Below are 23,634 nucleotides of genomic sequence, written 5' to 3' on the forward strand. Positions count from 1 at the left end.
AGGATTCGTTCGCCGGCCGGAGAGGACGGTCCTCTCGGAATTCAGTTATCAGGGCGCAATCCCGCAGATGCGCCGCCGCTGCCGCCGCCACCACCCGCTGACACCGCCACCACCATCAGAACCACCTCCATTTCTGCCTCCTCGATCAGTCGACCCCGTGCAACGCGGCACGCCGGCCGCCGCGTGATATCCGTGTATACGTGGTGCGCTCTCCTCCGTGGCCAGCAGCCCGCCAGAATCATAAAAGTCCTCGAGATTTGTAATTTTCACAACGAGGATCGTCGTCGGTAAAGAGAGGAAATATCAAACGGAAGCGAGGAGAAATATCGCGCGGGAAATCACCTCCGCAAACAATATACGTCTCGGGAGGGTGAAGAGAGGGGTTGGCGAGTTAGCGGGAGCGATTTTGAGAGGTGAAACTCCATATCCGGTGCGCGTGCGTGTGTATTGTGCACGGGGGAGTGTGTATGGGAGGGAAGGTGAGTTTAGAAGAAAGGAAGAAGCGACAGGGAGAAAAGGGTGGAAGAGAGTCGGGAGGATCGTGATAGAGAATGAGGGGGTTGTAAGAATGGAAGTTGATTTTTTTGAAAAATCGATTTGGTTGAAACGTAACTCGATCTCTCTAACTTTGTGGCGAGGAAAAAAAACAACGACAGTTTTTCCTGAAATAGTGACGAAATTATTTTAAGAATGATTACTTGAAGAAACGCGCAATTGAATACACGAATGGTTTGTCATTTTCCCTCGTAATCGCACAATGAAAAGAAACAAAGAAGTGAAATGATGGTCACTTGCTACGAACGTCTTTTTTCACGCGTTCGATAAAATCAATTTTATATTTTGCGTGTAAAAATGTTTATTCGTTATTCGTTAATTTATTAATTTATTATTTCAGATTATTTTTCGGAGCAAAAAAAAAAAAAAGAAAATTATAACAAACAGAAAATCGAAATGTAACAATAGGCAATTTCGCGTCTTTTGGAAATTGTATAAAAAATATTTATCGGTATATATATATATATATAGTTTTGTTGACTGTGTTGAGCAAATTACATAACGTGTCTTTTAACAAACCGAATAATTCGAGGCACGTTTCGGAGAGTTTAAATCAAACCTATTCAAAAAGAATCGGCCTTTTTTTCTGATTTCGTTTGCGAAATTTAGGTCTATTCAATCTTGTCGAGATGATGGTATTCAGTAGCTTACTAGCTGCGAACACTCTCAACAACCTTCCCACGTACTAAATAATACAGTGCGTAATTGATGTTTAACGGCTTAATAGTATACACGTCGTTGCGCGGCATCCTATCTTCGGCTCATGAAGGTTTAATGATGATTCGTGGCGAACTGCATTATTGCAATCGACACTGTGCGGTATTCCGGCATTGCGGTTTACGGCGGATACTATCAGTCGGAAGTAGAAACTGTTTCGCCAAATACAGAATTATTAGCGGCGACGCGAACGATCGTGTAACGCGATAGAATCGCAAAACTGAAGGCGCGATTATCGGTCGAATCGCAATTCTCACAATTAGTAATCGAAGCGCGTTCGATAAGCGGTTCGACAAACGCGCGCTTAACTTGAAACACGCGTTTATAATCCAAGTCTCCGTATTTCTGTTTGCAATTTCAGTAGCTAATAAAAAGCCGATTATACGCCAGAAAAACAGAACAAATTACGATTTCAATCGATCGATTTGGCACAAGAATTGAATAAAATTAAATTCATCGATTCGCGATAAAAAATTTCGCTTCATCGCAATGATCGTGACGTATTGACGAAAATGGATTGTACGTATTATTTATGCGACAATTATCTATAGAATTATTTCGTGAAAAGATAATATTACGTCGCGTCGAGTAACGATTGTCGTTGCGTTGCGAGAAATAATTTTGTTACGGCGCGATAATGAGTATCGCTTACAATTAGTTACAAAACAACTTTATCGTAACAGCTGTCAAGTTTTAATTACACAATCAACTCCCTCGTATTACCGTTACGTCGCATTTGTGCGTTCGTGTGTATGTGTGTGTGTGTTTTCGCCGAAAATGCTATTTTCCTTGGGGTGAAATCGACATTGGCTTACGTAAGAAAATAGGTTTATCCTCGCAAACTTGATTTGCGCGACAAAACACACATATTTTCTTTTTTCTTCTTTTTTTTTTTCAAATAGGCTTAAAAGAGAGTTGACGTCCCAGCGCGCAAATGCCGACTTTCCACTCGCGCTAACTTGTTGAGTCTCTTTCTTTTGGCAGATATGTCGCCCATGGGAAACGCTTTATGACAATTTTCAATCTTTTATGGGACTATTATTTTTCAATGACCCGGTATAAAACTTCGGCGAAAGGAAGCATATTTATCGCGATGTACTGCAGCTATAATGGGACTGAAATATATAAATCTCACGCTTTTTATAAAGTACGTATTTCGACATTTAAAACAATCACGCGGAAGTGTGTCGTAACATCCTTATAGCTCTGATTATTTTCTTTCGCTCGTAAAAACAAAAATAAAGACCTGACGTTACGAAAATTTACTGCGCATCGTTCGTGGAAACAAGTATTATCTCTAAAAAAAAAAAATAAAAAACAAAAAAAACTACGATCTCTACGAGCGGCGCCATTGTAAAAAAAAGTAAGAGGACTGAAAAATTTGCAACGCTGAAGTCCACGCGAGGTGTAGTTTTCTAACGAACTGTGGTTTATAAACGCGCGTTCTTTTATTTCTTCGTGATAATTTTACTTTTAAGTTTTTCTCGTTACAACTACAATAATTATACGCACGACGTGTATATATATACATATATATATATGATAAAGATCAGTCATTTGTAGTTTTCTATACGTCTTGAATTGCGGAAAAGTATATCAATTAGATGCGACGAGTGAGGTAATTATTGACGATGCAATATTGTAAAGCTATTTTAGCTTCATGCAAACCGCATTTTAATGACGGTCTTTAGGCAAATCGAGCGATTGAAATTTCGTTAAACCGCATGTATTATTCACCGCAATATTAACGGATTGCGAAAGTTAGTTTCCTTCGAATTCCGATGTAGCGGCGATATATACACATACACACACACACACACACATACACACGCGAGACGGGCGAAAACGCGAGAAGAGTTGCTTCCGTGGCTTTCCACGGAACGGCGAAGTTTCCGTCCGCTAAAAAGCAGCACGCGAAGTGCATTTGAGTGCAGCTTGCGCAAGATCGACGATCCACCTGAGGGAAACTCTATCTCTCAAAATCGTCTTACTCTTTGCCAAAGAATCATTCCTTTACCCCGCGCGGCGCCTCCGTCTGTATGGTATCACGATCCTCCCAATCGCCTCCCCTTCCCCCCGCCAAGACGCATGAATGAGACGGGGAAGACTACTCCTTTCTCGCGTTATCTCCCCAGACAGCAACGACGAAGACGACAACGACGAGAGGCATCGCGATAGACGATTCCCGGAGCGAACGAAATCCTGACGGATTTGACGCGTGTCGAGTGAAAACTCGACAAACTCATTTTCGCGCGAATGGGGTTTTGTCTGCGAGCACTGATGGTCAAATAGTCGGGGTTCTCACGGTGCTACCGCGCGTAACACGCCTCGAGTAACACCGAGAGCGCGCGCGCGCGCGAAAGAGAGAGAGAGTAAGAACAGTTGTTTTCTTATTTCCTTTTCGGCGCGATAAGAATTGAGATATCCGGCCCGACAATGAGCAAGTGGATGAATTGTCCGTCCTCATTGCTGTTGCTGCTGCTCGGTCTGAGTTTGCACAGCGCGTGCACCACGCGAACGAACGTAACCAACGGCCAGCATGGTAATCAGGACAGCGGCAAAGATCCTCTCGTGGTGGAAACCACGAGCGGCCTGATGCGCGGTTTCTCCCGCACGGTGCTGGATCGCGAGGTTCACGTGTACTACGGGGTGCCGTTCGCGAAGCCACCCGTCGGCCCGCTGCGGTTTCGCAAACCGCTGCCGATCGAGCCCTGGCACGGGATTCTGAACGCCACCACGTTGCCGAACAGCTGCTACCAGGAGCGCTACGAGTACTTTCCCGGATTTGAGGGCGAGGAGATGTGGAATCCGAACACGAACATCTCCGAGGACTGTTTGTATCTAAATATTTGGGTGCCGCAGAAGGCGCATCTGCGTCACAACAATCCTAACGGCAACGGGATGGCAATGCTTGTGTGGATCTACGGGGGCGGTTTCATGAGCGGCACCGCCACCCTCGACGTCTACGACGCCGACTTTATGGCGGTGGCCAGCAACGCGATCATCGCTTCGATGCAGTATCGAGTCGGCGCCTTCGGATTTCTCTATCTCAATCAACACTTCACCAACAGCGAGGAGGCGCCGGGCAATATGGGCCTGTGGGATCAGGCGCTCGCTCTGAGATGGCTGCGCGACAACGCGCACGTCTTCGGAGGCGATCCCGACCTCATCACTATCTTCGGCGAATCCGCGGGCGGTAGCTCGGTATCGCTTCATCTGATCTCGCCGGTTACGCGAGGTCTGGTGCGCCGTGGTATCCTACAGAGCGGCACCCTCAACGCCCCGTGGAGCTACATGACCGGCGAGAAGGCGAATCAGGTTGCGCGGGTGCTGGTGGACGATTGCGGATGCAACTCGACGATGCTTCAGGAAAACCCGGCGCGAGTTATGGCCTGCATGAGGTCGGTGGACGCAAAAACCCTGTCCGTGCAGCAGTGGAACAGTTACTGGGGCATTCTCGGCTTTCCGTCGGCTCCAACGATCGACGGTGTCTTCTTACCCAAAGATCCGTTGGACCTGGTGAGAGAGGTGGATTTCGAAAAGACCGAGATCCTCGTTGGAAATAACAAGAACGAAGGTAGGCCAGGACCAAGGAGAGAGAGAGAGAGAGAGAGAGAGTTGTTTTATAGCGGTATTATATTGTTGACGCTTCATGTTTACGACCGTTAAGCCTAACCGCATGGCCGAGGCTTTTTGTTAATGGGAATATGTGTTTCATCCACATCAAGTTTCTCTCTTGTTGATACGATTATTTCAGTACGCGGACGAGAATTCAATGCGCGACCGCTAGCCATCGCTCAGTTTACGGCGCGGGAAAAATGTGGATTTATGTGCGACGCGGCCACCGCGAAAGGTTTCAGATTTATCTTTCTTGGCGCGCGATCTCTTTTTACGTTCTCTTCTCTATTAAAAGAGAAATTTTTCTACACGAGATGTATGACGTACGGGGAATACAACTATAATGAATCGTGTGTCAAAAATTCTATCGACGCATTTGACGTCGCGTCTGATCTCCCGACGATTATATCAGGCTATGATTCTTTTTGTGTTATTCATTGCCAACAATTGTTCCTAACCTTCGTCGCGGCGAATTATCGAGTAAAATAGTTTCGAAGTTAATTACTTGCGTCATATTAAATTCAGAGAAATGGACGAAGAGAAGAAAGAGCGAAATTTATAGATATTTCAATCGAAAAAAGACAGAAATGTGATAAACAATTCGTCATTAATATTCGACGCGAAGCTATACTTACCGCTTCGCGTTATCGATCTGGTACTTGTACCGATAATAATTCACAGACACGAAGTTGGAACGCGCGTGTGTGATTAAATATCAACTTTTAGATCTCGTTGATCACATTTGACGCGCACACATTCGCGCGAACAATAGTTTTAATGCGTTTCACACAGAAACTGATTTGCGATGTTATTATCGAAATCCGTTCGTTCTGAGAGACGCGCTCGCTTCTTCGATGATGTTTTTCCTGAGGCCGCGAAACGAGATAAAATATTCGCCGCGCGAAACTCCGCAGGGTTTAATAACAAATTGTATGTTGAGAAAAAAAATATTTTTTCATATATAATCGTATATAATAATCCTCCTTAACGCGCGTACATTACGGTGGTTTCTTTGGGATCAAGTTTTCTTTACAAGCGTGTAAAGCAGTCAAATATATTTCAGAGTTGTATCGATGAAGTCTCGAGACACAAAGAAGTCGTTCTTTCCGCTTAATAACACAACTAATTAAACTGGATTATACTCTCGAAATCGAGCTCTCTAATGATAAAGGTCTGTTTATGTCGTGGCCAATCGACGTGTGGTTCTGGCGTATATCGATTAAATGACCAATAGTGAAACGTGTATAATACATCTATATATATATATGTATATATATATGTATGTACATATATATATATATATATAAGTATATATATATATATATAAGTGACTCTGACCCTGATTCGGATGCTTTTTCGTTGATGAGGTGACTTATCAGTACGCTACCTTTAATTAGCAAATACGTAGAAAGTGCCTGCTCGATATTCTATTCGTAATGACGTCCATTTAGTCGAAACGCACCTATCGTCTATCTCGTGAAAGGAGATACACTTTGTATTGATATTGGGGCGCGCGGCTTAAACCTGCACGATGTGAAGAACAAACTGAAAGAAAATATTGATTTATTGAATAAATATAATTAATGAGAAAGACTAACTGATGTCACAGTAGATAGAGAGACAGAGAGAGAGAGAGAGAAATACGGAAATAAAAAGTTTTGTGCGAAAAAACATTCGGCAACAATTTTGTCTTTTAATTAAATTTAACATTGTGAAATCTGTTGTTTATTATATTTGGTATTTTTTTAATCAATGATGTGACATCTTATCACGACATATCTCGTCGTTAATTACAATCTTTAGATTTCGATGAATAATCAATCAATTTTTCTTGTAAAATTAATACAAATTGTATTTGTACTGTTTTCACAAGCGTGCAACGTAAGTGAAAACAGTAACAAAATAGAGCGACATTTTACATAACGTCCGCATGCACCGGGGGCACACACCGAATAAAAATTCAGTTAAGATTATAAAAGAAACGAGTATTCTCGGTATTGCGAGGCACAAAGAAATATAGTTGTTTCGCGCATGTGATAAATATGGTCTGTGCTGGCTCCGAAACGGTTTCGCCAAATGATGTAAAGTGAACGATATATTACAATTACTCATCCCGGTTTTTCTTATTTTCTTTGTTGTCTCTCTCTCTCTCTCTCTCTCTCTCTCTCTCTCTCTCTCACACACACACACACACAATCGCATGTATTGCCCTTCGTACTCCGGAATGGAAGATGTTACGTGACGAAACACAATCGTAAACTTTGTCACTGAATTATTAACCGTCGCGACAAGTCTTCTTTGTCAATTGACGTTTGATAACAACGTTCCCTAATTTTAGAGCTTACGTAATTATTCGATTGTTTGCTCATACTGCACACGACATGGCGACGGCAAATCTTAATAGATTACTTCTCATCAGCTCATCAGGAACGTTGTCGGAACTTTGTGTTTACCGCGCGGCTAACTTGTTTGCGTTGCAAACAAGTAATATTCTTCATTTCAGAATTAGATATAAATCATTTCTTATCTCACACATGACGCAAATTGAATCTGTTCCAACAAAACAAGTTCCGTCTCGCAAATTTTAATACATAGATTCGAAGATCGATTTTGAAAATTACAACAAAACAAATTTGAATTTTTACACAGCAAAATGTTTTGTGTGGATGTTAAAAGGATTACCGAACACACGTTGATTTTTTCTTAATGGCCGTCCGATAAACGATCTTACGCAGACGATGCGATCGAAAATTTGCATATCGCTATTCCCGTATGTCTTTATTCTCGACACGCGAACGTTAGTGCCGATTTAATGACCGTATTGGCCTCCCACGCAGGATCGTTATCTTATATGATTATCCGAGCGCTCTCTCTCTCTCTGTTGCCGGCGCATCTATCGAGCATGCAAATGCCGTGCAGGGGGTAATAAATCGGTATTGTCTGCAGAGACCGCGCACTCACACTCACGCACACATGTACATGGGCATACGCGCGCGCACGTCCAGACAGTACGAGTTTAATTCAAAATATAACCAAGCCGCGTACTCTCTAAATCGGTTAATCAAACTTTGGTATTGACAGCAAGCCACCATCGCGCACGATATACTGTGTGCTACCTTTTATTTATAGTTACCTCAGCAAAAGAGAGAGAAAGAGAGAGAGCGAGAGAGAGAGAGAGAGAGAGAGACAGAGATAGATTCGCAAGCGATTCTCCATCGCTCGAGAATTGAGTTTCACACATTCGAACATACGGTAATTTTTAATCCATTAAAAACGAATAAGAAGAACAGATTAACTAGCGCGAGCGGAAGACTAGGGGGACCCGGGCTATTGCTTAAATTGAATTTTGCACACATATCACCTGATATATCGGCAACAGGTTCCCAGCAACGCGACCAGACGAGAGGGTTACGATACGTTCGCTGAATAGACGAAAGAGGGAAAAAGAGCGTAATTTTTACCCGGGGTCCGGACACGATCACGCGAGCGACATAAAGAGGTTTAATTAAGGATATTCTGGGGGAAGGGATGATTGGCGCTATTATGTCGGGCTGTTATACCTAACGAGAAATCATTATGTGGAACGATGCCAGTCATATTATTTAAACGCGCTGTTCCGTTTCTTTTCGAGATTGGCATCTCTTGGTATATTTATAGTCGAATCTTATTTTGGTCTTGAGTTTGTTTTTCAGATGTTCTGTCAAGCCAATGAGACGGTCCACGCAGCATCTTGAGATAAATTTGAGACGAAATTAAAATTATAAAAACGGATTAGGAAATCCGGCTTCTAAAACAAATTAAATATTTTATAATTACAGCAAAATATTATTTTCATTTTATTAATTATTTTATATCAACATGATAATATTAGCGCAATTGCAAGGTAATGCAATTAAAGTTTTTTAATTCGCGACATCAATATACATAAATATTGATGTGTCAGGATAAACAATGTTAAAAACCGATTGATTACGTTATCGGAAAATGATGGATATTTTGATAAGACATAATGATAATAATTGAGGAATCTGAGTAGATTGAGTTTCGCGCGAATTTAAATGACTAAACAAAACTACGTCCTGTAATAAAGTCTGAATTACTTTACTTTTCTTTGACGTTAATTATGGTGTTTAACGACGAGAAGAGTAAACGGAATGAAGACACGTGTGTGACGGTCGTCTCACAAACAATTTTCTTGCAAGAAAAGTCAAAGATTTGTAAGAAACATATTTTTATTCAAAATAAAATAAAATTTTGCTCTGAGAGAAAGTTAGCGAGATCTCTCTCTCTCTTTCTCTCTCTCTCTCTCTCTCTCTCATTAGAGCTCAGGGTGGATTTCTAGGGCTTAAGCAGCGTCCGGTTTCAACCAACGGGGTTTATTCGTTCTCCGGTCTTTGATACGCGCAGCGATATCCCGGAGCCGAAAGTGATGAAGGGATCATTAATAGCTGTTTCACGCTCGAACGGATCAGGCCAATTAAACGCCTCGCGTCCATCCCATTTTCTTCTGCTCCTCTGCCTCGCGCTTCATGTTGAACTTAAATCAGGAATACTCTCTCTCTCTCGTTTTGCCGGGATATATCTCGGATAGACGAGATATTATCTGGATAATAACTTTCTTGTAGTGGTAAGAAATTTGCGATAAAATCCCGAGTTCAACGTAAATAATTTGCAAAATTATATATTGAACGAAAGTGCAAATCCGTTTCTCGTAGTTGCTTGATACAAATGTCGTCTATTTTTCAAGCCGGTTATCACGTTGGGTTTTTACTTTGGTAAATTAAAATTAAAAAATTCGAGCGTCGTCCTCAACGCAAATGGAAACAAAAAGCTCTCTGAAAATTGGTTTTTTTTTTTGTATCTTTTTGTTTCACACCACCGAGAAAGTTTCGAATGTATCTCAGCTTTTTGTTGTTTGTTTTTAAAGCGACGTATGATAATTATTTAAATAAATCGTCAAAATTGCGCACACAGAAAGTGATAGATATGAATAAATTTCATCCATCAATTTACTCTGTAATTTCGACAATTTATTTGCATGATTATTCAGTATTTATATATATATATATTTGTTAATTATGTTCGTCTATACTTTAATGTAATTATCGAAAAATATTGCATTTATTAACAAAAGTAGCAATGTGATGTTTATATCCTGCACGCGTATCTGACGATAATTGGAAAATTGGACGAAACTTGTTGGGCCGAGCGATATCGCGCGAACAGCTACATGTACACACACACACACACACACACGTATGTTTCATTAATACGTGTATTTAATTAATTAAGATAAGTATCGCAAGATATTGACGAAATGGGGCACTCCGTAGAAAACGCAACGCTGTGGCGCAATATTTTGCAATTTCTTCATTCTTGTGAATAATGTAACAACGTCCATCTCGATTGTTATCTCAATGTCGTCTGTGTGTGCGTGCGCGCGCAATATAAAATGACACGAATAATGTGACGAGTGTCAAGTATCCGTTGAATACACGAGTAATTTATCACGTTATAACAGAGAGCGAAATGTTATTATCGCGTCATTGCCACGTTGGAGAAACCGGCGACGACGTAGATCTATAATTTGCTACGCTAGATAGACTCAATGTTAATTTTATAATTGCGTCTGACAGCGTAAGTCGTCACGATCGAGATATATATATAACATTCGTCGAGCAAAAACGAACGTTTTCGCGTGGAGAGAAAACCCTGCTCTCGCGCGCGTAATGCCCCCGACGACTTATAACCCTCACTTTGGCGCGCGGTGCGTGCGTCTAAGTATAGTGACGCTTCACACACACACACACACATCGCGTCACGATAACCCTTTAGATTTATACGCCGCGCTTTCGGTGTTTACATGTAAAACAGCGGTCTTCAACGTTGAACGGATCAGATCTCACGGTTTTGCGCATCGACCGGCGACAGATAAAACACACGCGGCGCTTATGTTGTTACACGACAAAACCGTTTTGCGCGAAAAGGGTCGCCAAGTCAGCTTTGCGAGGAAAAAAAAGCAAGAGAAAAAAGCGGCTGTAGTTAATCAATTATAACTACGAGGACACGCCGCGAGTGGAGGTTTCTTTGCCGCTCGTTTTTTTTTTCTCAACTCGCGCACGTTCCTCTTTAAGTAAAGAGCGTAGACAGCTCGAAAAGAACCTCGAAATGCGTGTTTCATCACTGGGTTAAGGTCAGCTTAATTGATTAACGATACTTACTCCGGATAACGGCGGCCTCGCGCCGGCGTTATTTTTAATTTTTTAACCGCGGAAACTCGGACGATACCGACCGACCGGTTCGGACCTGGGCGTTATTAATTACGCGAAATAATTTCATTTTCCGGCTCAGCGGTTCTCGGCCGCGATAGTTCCGCGCGCGCGCGCTCGTGTGTGTGCGCGTGTATTTTTTTTTTTGTTTTGTTTTTTCGAACTGTGCGAAATATATCTGTTGCGAAATACACGGACGAGAAACAATCTCGTTCCGTTGAACAACGTGTGTACGTACGTGCGCGCGTACGTTAGCCGATGGGGTGGCGAGTGTTCCGAAAGAAAAAAAAAAAAACGAAGAAAAGTGCGCGGGTTGAATAGGCGCCTAATTAACAGAGATCGAATCTCTCTTGCCAGGAACTGGCTATTAGCGACACGCTACGCGACTCGAGTTTCCAGAAAATTCATCACCATTCAGTTCTCTAATCATCACGTCGCATAAAGCAGAGCGCGTGTAAAAGCACGTGATTACTCCACTTTTTTTGCGCTCATCCTTTGTCTTTTTTTTTCCACAACGCGCGGCCGATGCGCTCTCAGATCGGTATAATTATCGGAGTGTCGGCCTGTTTCCTCTGTCTCGTTCCTTATCGCGAGACAAGAAAAAAAAAAAAATATTTTACGGTCGGTTTTAATCTTCCGAATGCGCATCGATTCGAGGCTTTGTTATCGGGCGCGTTTAGTTCCCCCGCGTTCGAGTTTCGCATAGACCGATCATCGCGAACATGCGTAGACACAAATTAATTTGCGTAAGCTACTTCGATTAACCATTGCGTCAGTTTGCCGCTTCACATCGGGGATTAGCGCGCCCGAAACCCCCGTGGATGTTCGAAACTCTCCCTGTTTCGTTTCAGCTAATTTGAAATTCGATGATTAAGCGATAAACGTCCGATTGTTCATCCTTTCGCAGAGAGAAAGAGAGAGAGATAGAGGGAATTGTTCTCTTCCTGTCTGGGAAGAACGTTTACTCAAGCGCCGGAAATCCCGCTTTAATACCTTTGATTTTGAAAAAAAAAGCGCAGCATAATTCCTCTGCTTTAACAGTATAAATTTCTCTTTTGCACTTTTTATTTTGCAAAAGACAAACAGCGTTGCTCTCGCACCCGCGCGTTTGTGAAAGATATAAATAACGGAATGTAGTTCAAATGTTGGCGCGAATTACACGTCGCCAGATAGAGTTTACGATAGTAAATTTCAATATTCACACCGGCGATTTATCGATTTGAATTTAGTTGCGCGACGATTTGATTGTTATCGAGTTTTAATTTTCCGAGAAGTGTTGAAAAAAAATTGCGCACTGAAAGAGATTAATCGATATGTACGTGTGTGTGTAACGCTAAAAATAATTTTCCCGAACAGAACGAAAGAGCTTTGTGGAATAAAGATAAAAATTGTTCATCGGCTAAACAAGACGGAGTGTGGGGGATGGGAGAGGGGAGGAGACGGTGTGATAAAGTAGCGTAGTTTCGCGCGGTCTTAACGATACCTCCGCGTTGCATAATAGTTGTGTCACACAACGATTGCCCATGGTGTGTGTGTGTGCGTGTGCGTGCGCGCGCGCTTGTGGTAGCTTTCGGTTTAGTAAAAATATTTTTCTTTGCTCGGTGCACTTCTTGTGTCTGCCGCGTGCGAGATAACGATAAACGCAGCGGCGAGGCGTCTGTTTTTTTTTCTTCCTACCTATACACACGTAGTAGTGGAGGATAATGTAACGCGGAGAGGTGTGTTAAACGATGCCGTGACCGGGATATCAGAAGCGGTAAGTTAATGTTTGCACGTTCCGGATAATATCGGGTCGCCTCTTGCGAAAATTTTACGTGTCAGATTTGAGATACAATCGATTAAACATTTACTTGCGAATGGCGGTTATATATCTGGGATTATCGCCACTATTACCATCGGGCGTGATATAAATAAATTACAGGCGGAGAGTGAGATGTTTTCTTTTTTTAAAGCATAACTTTTACTTTTGTACGTATATAAGACGAAATTATTTTTTATATATGCATGTACATGTGCGCAAAAAAATTTTATATACAGAGTTATTATTTTATTGCGCGTTTAACGATAAATATTCCGCCTTTTTATATCTCGAACAAATTCCACACACTGTGTGCTGCGAACAGCACGTGTCCATTTTTTTCAGTCACGTATTCATCCAATGCTTATTTTGCAGTGCTTCGCGTCGGTTTATATATATACAGTCGTGTAATAGAATTTGCTGGTTTTTTTTTTTTTTTTTTTTTTCACGCGCATCGAAGGTGTCAAATCGAGTTTTGATCGCTACAGAGTGTTGATAAGTGCGCGCGCGCTCTGTTTGATTTAATACTTTATATTGAGTAGTATCTCTTCTCTAACCTTGATTCTAAAATGAGGCGAAAAGTAAATGCAAAGCAACGAGAAGAGATCGTGTATCGATAAGTCGATGAGCATGTACAAATTTAATCGTTTTTTTAAATTTACTCTCTGTCTTGCTTATTAATAGAAAAAATATCCAAGTGAACAAACAGATGTGCTATTGTCTATCAAACACAAGTGTATCTTAATATCATTCCGATAACTTTTCTAAATTGACAGATGTTTCGATAATTTGTTTATCCTTTTCGATACAACAATGTAAAATGACGCTATACGAATTTGCGATCAAACGTTAAAACAATTACCAGAGTGATCATTAGATCACATCGTGTTTAGCTGAGCAACTTATCTTTTCACTTGGATTATTTGTTTTTATAATATTTTGTTTTTATATTATTTGTTTTGACTTTATTGAAAGATAACTTGTTTTTTAATAGAAAGAGAAACTTTTGCAGGCGCTAAATAACATATTACAGTTTTTTTCATTTTTTTCCGGGAATATATACGTACATGTATGTATACCGTAACGTTAAATTACAAGAAACATTACAAGACACGTATGTACTGTTTCACGAACGCAATAATATCATGTGTTTTATTGATTAGCAGTGTGAGTTATTTTTTTTTGCGGAAAGAACAACGTTGCGCGTTTTTGGTCAGTTACATCTGCCGCAAGTTTTACTTAGCACGTTACATGAATTACCGAAACACAGACGATAACGCTTTCGCCATTAGTGCAGTTTGTTAATTATTCGACTGCCGCATTGAATGAAAGCTCATCGCTTTGTTGCCGGTTTCTTCCTGTGTACGTACACGCTAGATGGAACGGATAATTAAGCAGCTCATAACGGATACTCTAAAAAAGAAAAAAACTGGTATTCGTTTAATTATATATCCCGTTGCGCGCACGATGCGCCTCTTTTAAGCTAGTTTCTTTACGCATTTCGTAATTTTAATTACGCTGAAAGTATATCGCGGTTAATTACGTCCGCGAAGGTTTCGAGCTTTACGACCCGTGTTCCGTGAAAATAAAAAAAAAAAAAAAAAAAAAAAACTCATTTCCATTGAAGGCAAACGATTTCGCGCACGAAATCTTTTTAAATTCGAATGTTTATTCTGATACACGTAAAAAGTGAAACATTAAAGATGAAAAAGATGCGTATCACGTCGCGATGGTCGTTTGGAAACGCAAAACTAACTAAATTTAACGTAACAAGATTAAAACTGATGTCACTGACGAGTAAATATGTTTCATATATAGAATCTACCGCAAATGATGATGTCGGATGCGACGCTTCAAGTTTCGCGTAGTAATTCGCATTCTCCGCGCGCGCGAAATTTATATACAGTTTCTATAAAAGAAATAAACGCGCAAACACATTTTTTTTTTTCTAAATCCTCGTCTCTCGCTACGACTTTATTAGCGCGCGCAACTATTGTAAACGCAAGCGAAACTTTCACGCAACAATTTCTCTCGCTTCACCTCTCTAATATATATGAAATTCCGCACGCCGCGATAGTTAGCCGACGCGCGCAGATGATCCGATCGAGAGCCGGTCAACGTCGAAAAAAATTGGGGTTGTTTCTCACACATCGTGCGGCTCACCGTGTGTACCTCGACAAATCGATCAAAAACGTAAAAACAAAAAAAAAAAAAAAAAAAAGAAAATATTCAAAACACCAAACACGCCGTGTTTGGCGAAACTCGATGGTCGAGTAAAAAATAACGCTCTTTTTGAAGCGAATAATCTTTTCGAGTATGCACATGAAAGTGCGCGCGGAAGTTAATTCATAATCGTTCCGACGCAGAAGTGTTTTTCGAATCGTATACGATGGGGATTTAAATAAAAAGAAAGCCAAATGTCAATATTTTTGAATATATTAATTTTTTCTCCGATGTGTGTGTATAGGTTTTAATATATCTCGTAGTTTTTGCAGGATGTGCGGTTTAACTATTTTCGAACAAGCTCGGCAGCAGTAATTGAAATATCTAATGGGTTTTCACAAAGATAAAAACGACCTGCAAAATAAAATATTTTGAAGGATTTATATATATATATACGTATATAACATATATTATATACGTTTATATACGCTATATTTTTTGTTATAAATTCTCTTTAAAATATTTTTACATAATATATATTATATTATACATAATATATACATATATATATATATATATTATGTATATATACACTATATATATATATATATATATATATAACGTTTTATGCAGAAATAGAACTGCTAACAATATATCGGATACAATTTACATTTAGAATAGAACGAGCCGAATATAAAATAACTATAAAAAAAATCCGTTCTTTCAAAAGACAATTCCGGTTTCTCTCAAATAATGTCCTCTCGCGCGCGTTCTGCTAAAATAGCGAGGTTTCGTATGCTACTAGAGAAGCGCTCCTTATTTCGTTACGTTTTCGCGAGACTTTCCATTTTGTCTTATTCGTCTGACAGCCTGACTTTCCGCTGCCTTTCTTGTTTTATTCTTGTTCCACCGGCAGAGCCCGGTTTCCAGTCATCGTCCTGACGTGTTTCAACATTCGCGCAAGAACTACAGAAGCAATCTTTCATATACGAATATAGTTTTGCTTTTGTTTGAGGTGGCACTAAATCACCGGCATCGTCGCTACCTTAAATGTAACTCGAGATATATTTTTTAAAGTTGCATCGCGAAATCGCGCGACTTTCAAATTTATGTGTCAGGTTTGTGATTTTTTTAAATACAATTTTGTATGTGTATTTTCAAAAATTGCTTTATTTCTAAAGTATCTAGACGCGTAATAATAACAAGCTTTGAGATTTGAAATAAGTAAAATAAAAATATTATTATTTACGTTTATTACGTTTTTTTTTAGTAGAAGCTGCAATTTTTTAATCATCTCTGTCACTTTTATCAATTATGCAATGATAATTTTATAATTATCTTCCGAGTGTAATAAATCGTGATAATAAGTGCTTTTTATCTCATTTTGCTGAAATAAACTTTAAGTAGAGAAGAAGAAAGAGAAAGAGAGAAAGAGAGAATTTGAAATCCGCTTTTATTCTCAAATTTCAACTAATGGTACATATTCTCGAAGATTCATTTAATGTATCTTAGTACATACTGCCGCGGATTAGCGTGGAAGATATTCACGGCGAAAAACTTTATAGTTACATAGGAGAAGACGGCTTGTATTTTCTCGTAACTTACATTGATCCCTTTCTCTCTCTTACTCTCGTTGCCGTCTATTCTGACTGACTACACGTACCTTGTTCTACTTACGCTCAAGACGTCGAGTCTCATGTAAGGGCACGTTGCGTTGTATCGTACACAGTGGCGTCCGGATTAAAATTTGCGCTACTTTTTTGCGGACGTGTTAACATGTTATTTAACATTGAGAGTTATATGTTTTTTTTTATGTACATACGTGTCTATTTATTCGCATACATCATGGTTCCACACGTAGTCTCTGCTTTTAATACGAATGTTAAACTAACGAAAATTAATTTCTTTTGCAACAGAAATTGAAAAATTTTTAATAGAAAATTTATTTTACATTTATTACGAGACGATTTTATTTTTAGTGATTAATTAAGTAGAATTGTGGGAACATTATGTAGGGAAAATAATTTTCTACAATAAATCTTTATAAATTGCAAGAGCCCCTCAGCATAGACGCCTCTGCACTTCCGGATCGAAACAACTCGAAAATTCTGATTTTAATGAAGCTTTCCCAGCTTTTAGAGAGGTATCTTTAATGTAAGCACCGAGCTATCTCTGTTTCTTCCCGAAAAAGAGACCTCAAAGGTGAATGCTCTTCTTATAAAGGTGTTTGACACGTTCGCACAGCAAGTCTTCAAGTGGATATTTCTTCATGATTGACGTTCGCTGGTTTCGTAATGCGTTACGTTTCAAGTAGAAAGAACAATATTGAAGGTTTTCGTAATAGCGGCGCTCGCAGTCTGCGAAGCGCACAGTCTGTGAAACGCACAGTCTCAAGTAGTTAAAACGTACAATGTACACGACAAGAGAAAGAGAGAAAGAGAGAAAATTAAAGTTATACTTACACGTATTAATTAATTTTAATGAATTACTTAAATTTAATTATTTATTTTTTAATATTAATTTATTTTCTATTCTTTGTGTTTAAGTGTGACACAATATTTCTCAAGAGATGGATCTATTTGTTTTTCTTGAGAAAAATACGACATCACGAACAAACAAATTTTTTGATTAAAAGTTGATTGCTTGCAGTAATTTAATTATTTCTTCAGTTACTCTTAATTATATAAGAACATGTGCTACATAATGCATAAAGTAATATTTTATTAAAAAGATTTGCACACACATATTAGTCGCTGCTTTTACTTTTCGAGCTAATTAACGAGGATGTAATATTATTGCGCAGTAATTTACGTAATAACCCTTACAAGTGCAAACTTTGTATGTGCTGGTTTGTTTTATAGGTTGAAGCTCGCGCTTGCGATCTCGCGCTAATTACACCAAGAAAGTGCTGTTCGTCTTGAACAGCACTTACTCGTAAATATAAGCGTAATAGACGTTGTGCCCTTATGCGATTGCCAAGTTATCAAAGCCGATGTGTTAGCTAACAAGACGGTAGATCAGGCTCGAATTTAACGAGGCTTCTGTCGTAATTTTTCTGCTCTACATGCATCTGACTTTTAGGCGTAGCGTCGATACGCGCGCCGTGTGGCACGCGATACTCCTATATCACGAAGCCGGGAAATATACGTTACGTGACAATTTACGATGACATCGACGGCGAATTTACGGCTGATCTTTTCGTTCTCGTCGCACTTTCGCGGTTTACGCAATGAGAAATAGCGAAAAAAAATTGAATTTGAAGGTGTTTGACACGTTGCAAAATTAATTTGAATAATCGAAAAGTTTTTGTGTAATTCAAAAATACTTGAATCGATGTTGTCGCGTAAGTTTGGTCATTTAATTAAAAGATTACTGCGATCGACTTTTTCGATTTTCTGAAAAAACTGACACGAGAAAATGTTCCGTTCGATTGTTTCACGCGGTCCCGATTTTTCTGTATTGTACCGTGTTGCCGAAGAAAAAGAAGAATGGTTTTGTAGAACTTTACTAGCGGTGCTGAGAGAAAATAGAAAAACGAGAACACACGGTAAAGTATTGATTTTTTTTTTTTTTTTTCAAATAACAGACTGATTGGGACATTTTCTTTTTATTGACATTTGCAAGAAAATTTGTTTCGATAGAGTTGTTTTCGATCCGAGGGATGTATTCATAAAGAGCTCTTGATTGATGACCTCGAATCTTGATCAAGTGCAAGCGCCGCCATCATAAGATAGACCGTTTCGATAGGTGCTGTTACATTTAAGCGGCTTAATGGCTCTTTAACTTTGACGATTAACTATTTAGCTCTAACGGATGACGAGCGACATCGATAAAATATATTAATTCTTTTTTTTTTTTTTATAATAGTTGAAATGTGTGTGTTCAATACGTGAGAAATTTCTTCTCTTTACAATTTTTGACAACTCTCTTTCGATTTATTACGTGCAATAAAAATTTCGCAAGTTTTAAATAGAAGAAACGTACTGGAGTATCGCAAAGTTACGTATTGTAATAATTATCGCGCACATTCGAATGCCAAGTTCAATAATTCAAAGAACGAAAGAGAGAGAGAGAGAGAGAGAGAGAGAGACTAAGTGATGAGCGATTATTCTAGATTAGCCGCGTAATTTAGATTAATCGAGGCGTTTATCTAGTACTTATAATGCTATTAATCATTTGTGTCGGATAGAAGGAGCAAACTATTGACAAATATTGACTTTATTTTTTTTTTTTTTTCAGTGTCGCTCAGTTTCACATCGGTGTTTTGTCAAATCCGCTTTGACTTATCTGTTTTTGCAACGATTGATTTAATGTTGTTACAGCTCTTCGATCTGTGTAATATATTTAAACATATACGACATGAAATAAATATTTAACTCGCGATAAAGTAACTCCGCATTTACGTTTATCGCGCACGTCATTTATTCACAATTTTGCAAATATCACATACTTCAAAGTAATAATAAAACGTTCAGCTATGTGTGTGAATATCTCATTAGTGCACAAGCACACGGACCGGGTGCAAAAAAAAAAAAAAGAAATGCGCACTTAGATATAACATTGCGGGGTAGGTTCATTTGTATACTTCGCGAGAAATAGAACAAATGACGGTGAATTTTTGGTCACACCAGTCCTTTTTCGCTTTTTTGCTTCCTTCGGGCGGTAATATCAGCTCAGACTCACCGTCTCTGAGTGATTTGCATACGGTGGTCACGCGGAATTTTAAATAACTGAAGAAAGGTTCTTTCTTTCGCGGGTCGCGCCCAGCAATTCACCGAGGGCGTGCATATTTTAAAGAGAGAAAGAGAGAGAGAGAGATTGGGAAGGTGCAAAGGTACAAAAAGAGAGGCTACCTGGCATCGCGCACTTTAAATTATAATCTCACTGTTCTTGATGATGATATATTCAATTTATATTAATGCTATTGCTTCCGTCGGGGACGTGACCGACGGACACCTTTTTTTGTCAGAAAAAATCTGTTATTCTTTCAAAACTATTTATTATTAATTTATTAATTTGACAATTACAAATTCTCTTTGAAATAATTTCATGTATATATTTTCACAGATGATTGTATAATTAATTTTTTGATATCACTAGCACAAGACAGACGCAAGCTACGCGCACGCTAGTATTGTTTTTATTTTAACGTGTTGTGTCAGTAAATACATCGCGATGACAGCTAGTATATACGTCTTACAAACCATATATAATACACACATGAAAACTGTCAGAAATAACGCATGAAAATCAAATTCAAAAAAATAAAGTCACGTGACTGTATTTTAGTCACGTTTTTGAAGACACGTGACTGAAGTACAGTCACGTAACTTTAGTCACGTGAAAGACATCCGAGAAACGTCTGATCAGCGTCGAGATAAAAGTGGGGCAACAATTAATATCGAGAAAATCGATTGTGATTATTTACACACGCTTTTTCTGATAGAAATTGAGCGTACACAAAACACTATTTTCAATACGCGCGCGTAACGCCGACAGATGGAACAACCCGCGGACATATTGAGAATTTGTAGTATTGTCGAATGCAAAATACTCTGTATATGTCTCTTGCTATTATTCACTTCCAACGTGATCCGTTTTATTAAAATATAGTAGCGATTCTTATAACTTAAGTGTCGTAAACTAAACTATAATTAAAATGTTTAAACGGGGGGAAATGTATTACGCTTTCCCTTCGAAACGCACGCAAAATCGTTTTGATAATCCAGGGTAATTGACGTTTGACGGTTCCTCATTATTAGCTCGCGCATGCGATACATTTATATATTGTCGATGTAAATGGCTTAAGGAAAATGTAAACAAGCTCGATGAAGTAACGCTCACAACAGGATCAACGCGAACAGAGTATAAACTTCCATTAGGATAGGACACGGTGTAGGTGTTCGCGCGGGCAGCGCTTGAAGGGGTACGTGTATACAACCGACCAGTCGGAATATACTCGTGCCATTTTCGAAGTGCGCGTTTTCAATCCGCGATTGACAAATAGTTTTTGCCTGAAAAGGGATCTGATAAAAAGTGAGAAAAGATCGATCGAAGAGAAATAGCACTTTACAGGAAACGCATGATTTCTTTCGAGAAAACGCATTATAAAAAAGTAAAGCACGTAGAAGCACTATTTATTACGAGTTCTCTCTCTCTCTCTCTCTCTCTCGAACTCTCTTGGCGCACGTTTATAGACGTAGAAGAAAAAAAAAAAATTTAACAGAAAATTTCTCAGCAAAGTAACAAACCTCCGAGCTTATTTTATAACAAATTAGGACTTTGCGCAAATACGTGATATTTCACTTGATCTGAAGGTTGCTTTCGTAATTAAATTCGTGTCGAGTTAGTATTCAGGATTTAAATTTTAAACACATCCACGGTTAATACTTTGATCATGAGTTCTATATAACTTGTTTAACCGCAAAGTTAAAATGCGCCACACGCTTTAGACGAGCAATATTTTATAACATTTTTAGGATATTACGCGTTAACGTAGGAGACTTTGCGTTTTATAAGGTTCTCCGTTGGTGTGTCTTAAGGTTATATTAATGTACATTTTTCTCATAGTGTTCGCCTACGACTGTAAACTATGTAGTTTTGCTGTAGGTGTGTTGTTTACGAAACACATTTGCTTGTATATTATTACATAACATCGCAAGACTTGATAACTTTTCTATACTCGTACTTTGAGCGATGAAAGACGAGACGGTTAGATAAAAAAATCGAGTTGCAAAAATGTTGAATATTAATTATTTAAAAAGCTATGTTTGTACGAACGAATTTTTTATAGTAAGTAATTTTACAGTCTCTCTTTTCTGTTTTTACAAACAGTTGCAAATGTTAATGTAATTAATGTTTCGAATTTTATGCAACGCACGGATATATAATTAGATTGAAATGTCAATGGAGAGAGAGAAGATAAAACTTGTCAAATATAATTGTCACAAATTGTTTTTATTATCGTTCGTTATTAGTTACGTAAATATTGTCTTAAAATCGACCGCTTGCATAGTTTGCGAGTATAAACTTAATGCGAGTAATAAATATAAACGTAATGCGAGATTTTGCGCATAAAAAACTTGAGTGACGCCAGATATTTTGAGAGAGAAATCTTTTCTTTTTGTTCGAAATATCAACGACGAAAAAAAAAGGTTCTATTCGAACAATGTTTTACGTTGGAGGACGGACCGTGAAACTTCGCGGAAAATTTCCGACAAAATTGTTCATCAAGCGTCAGGCTGATAGGAATTTTCATGCAATGTCACGCGACTGTCACGTCGTAAAGGATTTACTAGCACAGGATACATTCCAAGTCATAATCTCCCTCTCTCTCTCTCTCTCTCTCTCTTATATAATCCCGAAATATTTTCACATTCATGAAACTATGACACCGCGTGTTGTTCATCGAGGAAGCTATGAATGTAAATTTTTTCTTCGGGGATTCAATTAAATTGTTCTTGCAATGAACAATACGCGGCGAAAATATTTCGGGATTGTATTTTTTTTTTGACGCAATAAAAAATTATTGAAAATTTAAATGCATATTATTATTATAACGTGAGTAGAATAGTTCACACTCACATTGTTTCGGAATTTCATTAATGTATTACGGGGTGAATAAATAAGCTATGACGCGCGGTCACATTTCAAAGCAACGGAGGAAACAAAGCAGAGTCATAACATAAAGTTTGTTACTTCCGTAATCACGCTGTAGGGGGGGTGACTGTCTAAGGTTTAATAAATTTTGTCGAACTTTTATGAAGCGTTAAATAACGAGCGGAAGAGGCGAAACAGACGTTTATTGTAGTTCGCGCGTGGAAAACCTCACGGCTTAGATACTTAGCGCTGTTCTAAGCTGTTGCGCGCGAACTTCTTTTATAACGTCGTGGAACATCGCACGAGCGCGCGCGCTCTCAGACAAGTAACGAATAACCGTCAAGAGGGTCGATATTTGCGCGGCTTACCCTAGATATCTCTCAACCGACATGTTTTAATCAACCAATCAATAAATTCGCAAGCTAGTTCTCACGGCTTTAAAGTTGCGGAAGTCACCGGGACACAGCGCGATACCATCAATTGTTCTGCTTGACACGTGTTGCACGTGTAGGCCTCTATAAACCAGTGCGACTTGCAATACATTTCAGTGCACTGACGCATAACAGACGAACAACTTGACATTTGATGTGATCTCGATATTTTGCGTTTGAAGATACATACGCCTCGTTTTCTCGTTTTGTTTTTTTGTTTTTCAAACGCAAAAGATATTTCGATCTCTTTCGCCGCGTTATCAGTTTTAGAGATTATTACGTCATTAAAATATAATTCGTAACGGTATCGAAATGCACGACACACTGTCGGCAGCTGCTAGCTTTTAAACGAACGATTATTTAATTTAATTAATTGATGTTATTAAGTTGAAAAGAGATTACTTTGATATATTTTAATTCTTTCCTCGCTTTATTACGTTACAACGTAACGTTTTAATTTTTTATCACTTCCCGTGTGTGCAAT

The 23,634-nt window shown here is 39.0% G+C and overlaps 1 protein-coding gene across 1 annotated transcript in view; it reads left to right on the forward strand.

Annotated features, from left to right (window-relative positions):
* Nucleotides 1-167: 167 nt before the first annotated feature.
* LOC109852846 (acetylcholinesterase-like) overlaps nt 168-23,634 on the forward strand; it is an 88,072-nt gene continuing 64,605 nt past the window's right edge. Inside the window, exons 1-2 of the mRNA XM_020424387.1 lie at nt 168-479; nt 3,408-4,849. Coding sequence (XP_020279976.1) covers nt 3,709-4,849 — 1,141 coding nt within the window. The 5' untranslated portion in view covers nt 168-479; nt 3,408-3,708. The remainder of the gene's footprint in view (nt 480-3,407; nt 4,850-23,634) is intronic.

The sequence above is a fragment of the Pseudomyrmex gracilis genome, unplaced genomic scaffold, assembly GCF_002006095.1.
Source record: "Pseudomyrmex gracilis isolate BER0280 unplaced genomic scaffold, ASM200609v1 scaffold_38, whole genome shotgun sequence".
Taxonomy (NCBI): Eukaryota; Metazoa; Arthropoda; class Insecta; order Hymenoptera; family Formicidae; genus Pseudomyrmex; species Pseudomyrmex gracilis.